The sequence below is a fragment of the Limulus polyphemus genome, unplaced genomic scaffold (genome assembly GCF_000517525.1).
Source record: "Limulus polyphemus unplaced genomic scaffold, Limulus_polyphemus-2.1.2 Scaffold836, whole genome shotgun sequence".
In the NCBI taxonomy this organism is placed as follows: Eukaryota; Metazoa; Arthropoda; class Merostomata; order Xiphosura; family Limulidae; genus Limulus; species Limulus polyphemus.
The window spans coordinates 26,766-28,190 of NW_013666446.1; the positions used below are offsets into that span (position 1 = coordinate 26,766).

At 30.0% G+C, this 1,425-nt stretch overlaps 2 protein-coding genes across 8 annotated transcripts in view; both read right to left on the minus strand.

The window, feature by feature from the left end:
- Positions 1-1,425, minus strand: part of LOC106460787 (neurocalcin homolog) — a 53,720-nt gene that overhangs the window by 11,137 nt on the left and 41,158 nt on the right. The window lies entirely within an intron of this gene.
- The window catches only part of LOC106460786 (neuronal calcium sensor 2-like), a 59,299-nt gene continuing 57,880 nt past the window's right edge, over positions 7-1,425 (minus strand). For all 7 annotated transcript variants that reach the window (XM_022387571.1, XM_022387570.1, XM_022387569.1 and 4 more), the window contains one exon: positions 7-1,072. In XM_022387571.1, the coding sequence (XP_022243279.1) occupies positions 875-1,072 (198 nt within the window). In that variant the 3' untranslated portion in view covers positions 7-874. The remainder of the gene's footprint in view (positions 1,073-1,425) is intronic.

Consider the following 1,425-nt stretch of genomic DNA (forward strand, 5'->3'; position numbering starts at 1 on the left):
GATGCTAGCCAATGAAGTACATTAAAAAAATAACCCTCTAAAATCAAACTATCTCAGTTATGCTAACAATGCACATCTATTTGAACCTGTTGTGCACCACAATGTTTAATGTAATGACAGTGACATATTACATTTGTTTACAGCACCTCAGCACCCACTAAGTACAAGAAATAGGAGGAAATCTACATTTGATAATGGTGATGTAGTTCACTTGTCAGTTTCTGTTTTTCATATACATATATATCATATTTATATAGTTTGAAAACTACTACAAGTTTTGTAATCTTATCTTCTGATATCTTCAGTGGGTAAACAACAACAACAAAAAAAAACTTTATCTCCAAGCATAAAAAATGTTGTAAAGAGATTGCTATCTCTAATGTAAGAGTTGTATTAAAAAACTGGTTAATTAACTAGCCATTAACCAGTTGCCATATTCATTTTTAAATTACCGAAAATTTTATTTGGTGAGATTTCACATTAACATCTAATTTTGTTTCTTCATGTAGAGATAAAAAAAATTTTTTATAGTTACACATAACTTGGGCTTAGCCTGCAAAAAACAGGTATAATTAGTTATATTATCACAAAGTGTCAATTTGATGTCATACAGCTGTTTTTACTACATTACATTATTGGGTAGACAAAATACTTTGGTGACCAACACGCACACACACACACACATATATATATATATATATATATATATAGACAGCTTCAATAAATGTTATCTTATAGACAACAGAATCTACATTAGGTGTAAGTTAATGACAAATCGATGGAACTGATCTTTTGCAAGTTAATGACTACTGGAGGGAACTAATCTATTGTTGTGCATTAATGACCCTGAATGATTTTCTATTGTTTTTGTTGTCTAATTTCTCTGGTCTTCACTGCTAATGCTCAAAAGTTTTGCTAACTTAGGATCTTCTGCGCAGCCACTTAAAAATTCTTGTAATGATAAATGGTTGTCCAGATTAGTGTCCATCTTTTTAAAAGTCATCTCTGTTCTTTCCTGGGGAGTATCTAATTCCAGATCTTCTACACATGGACCTAGCATGTCATACATTGCCTATTCAAAGTGAAAAATTGTAAAGCATATTATCATCAAATATACTTTTATACTTAAAAACAAATTTATTCAAATTTTGATGACAAATCTTTCCTGCCTAGCATTAAAGCTTTGAGAGTAATGATTTAACACTAACTTAAAATAATTAAAAAAACTACAAGTCACCAAACAAATAACAAGTTGCTTAGCACAGTTCATTTGATGAACAATTTTCTTACAACATTTTTAAAACATAGTAAAAATATTTTCTAAATAGACTGCAAATTAGCTTCTGCTACATGAAAAAATTACCACAGCTATCCTTATATATTAACTGGACCTTGGAAAGTTCTTCATTGGTTCCCATGTGCTCA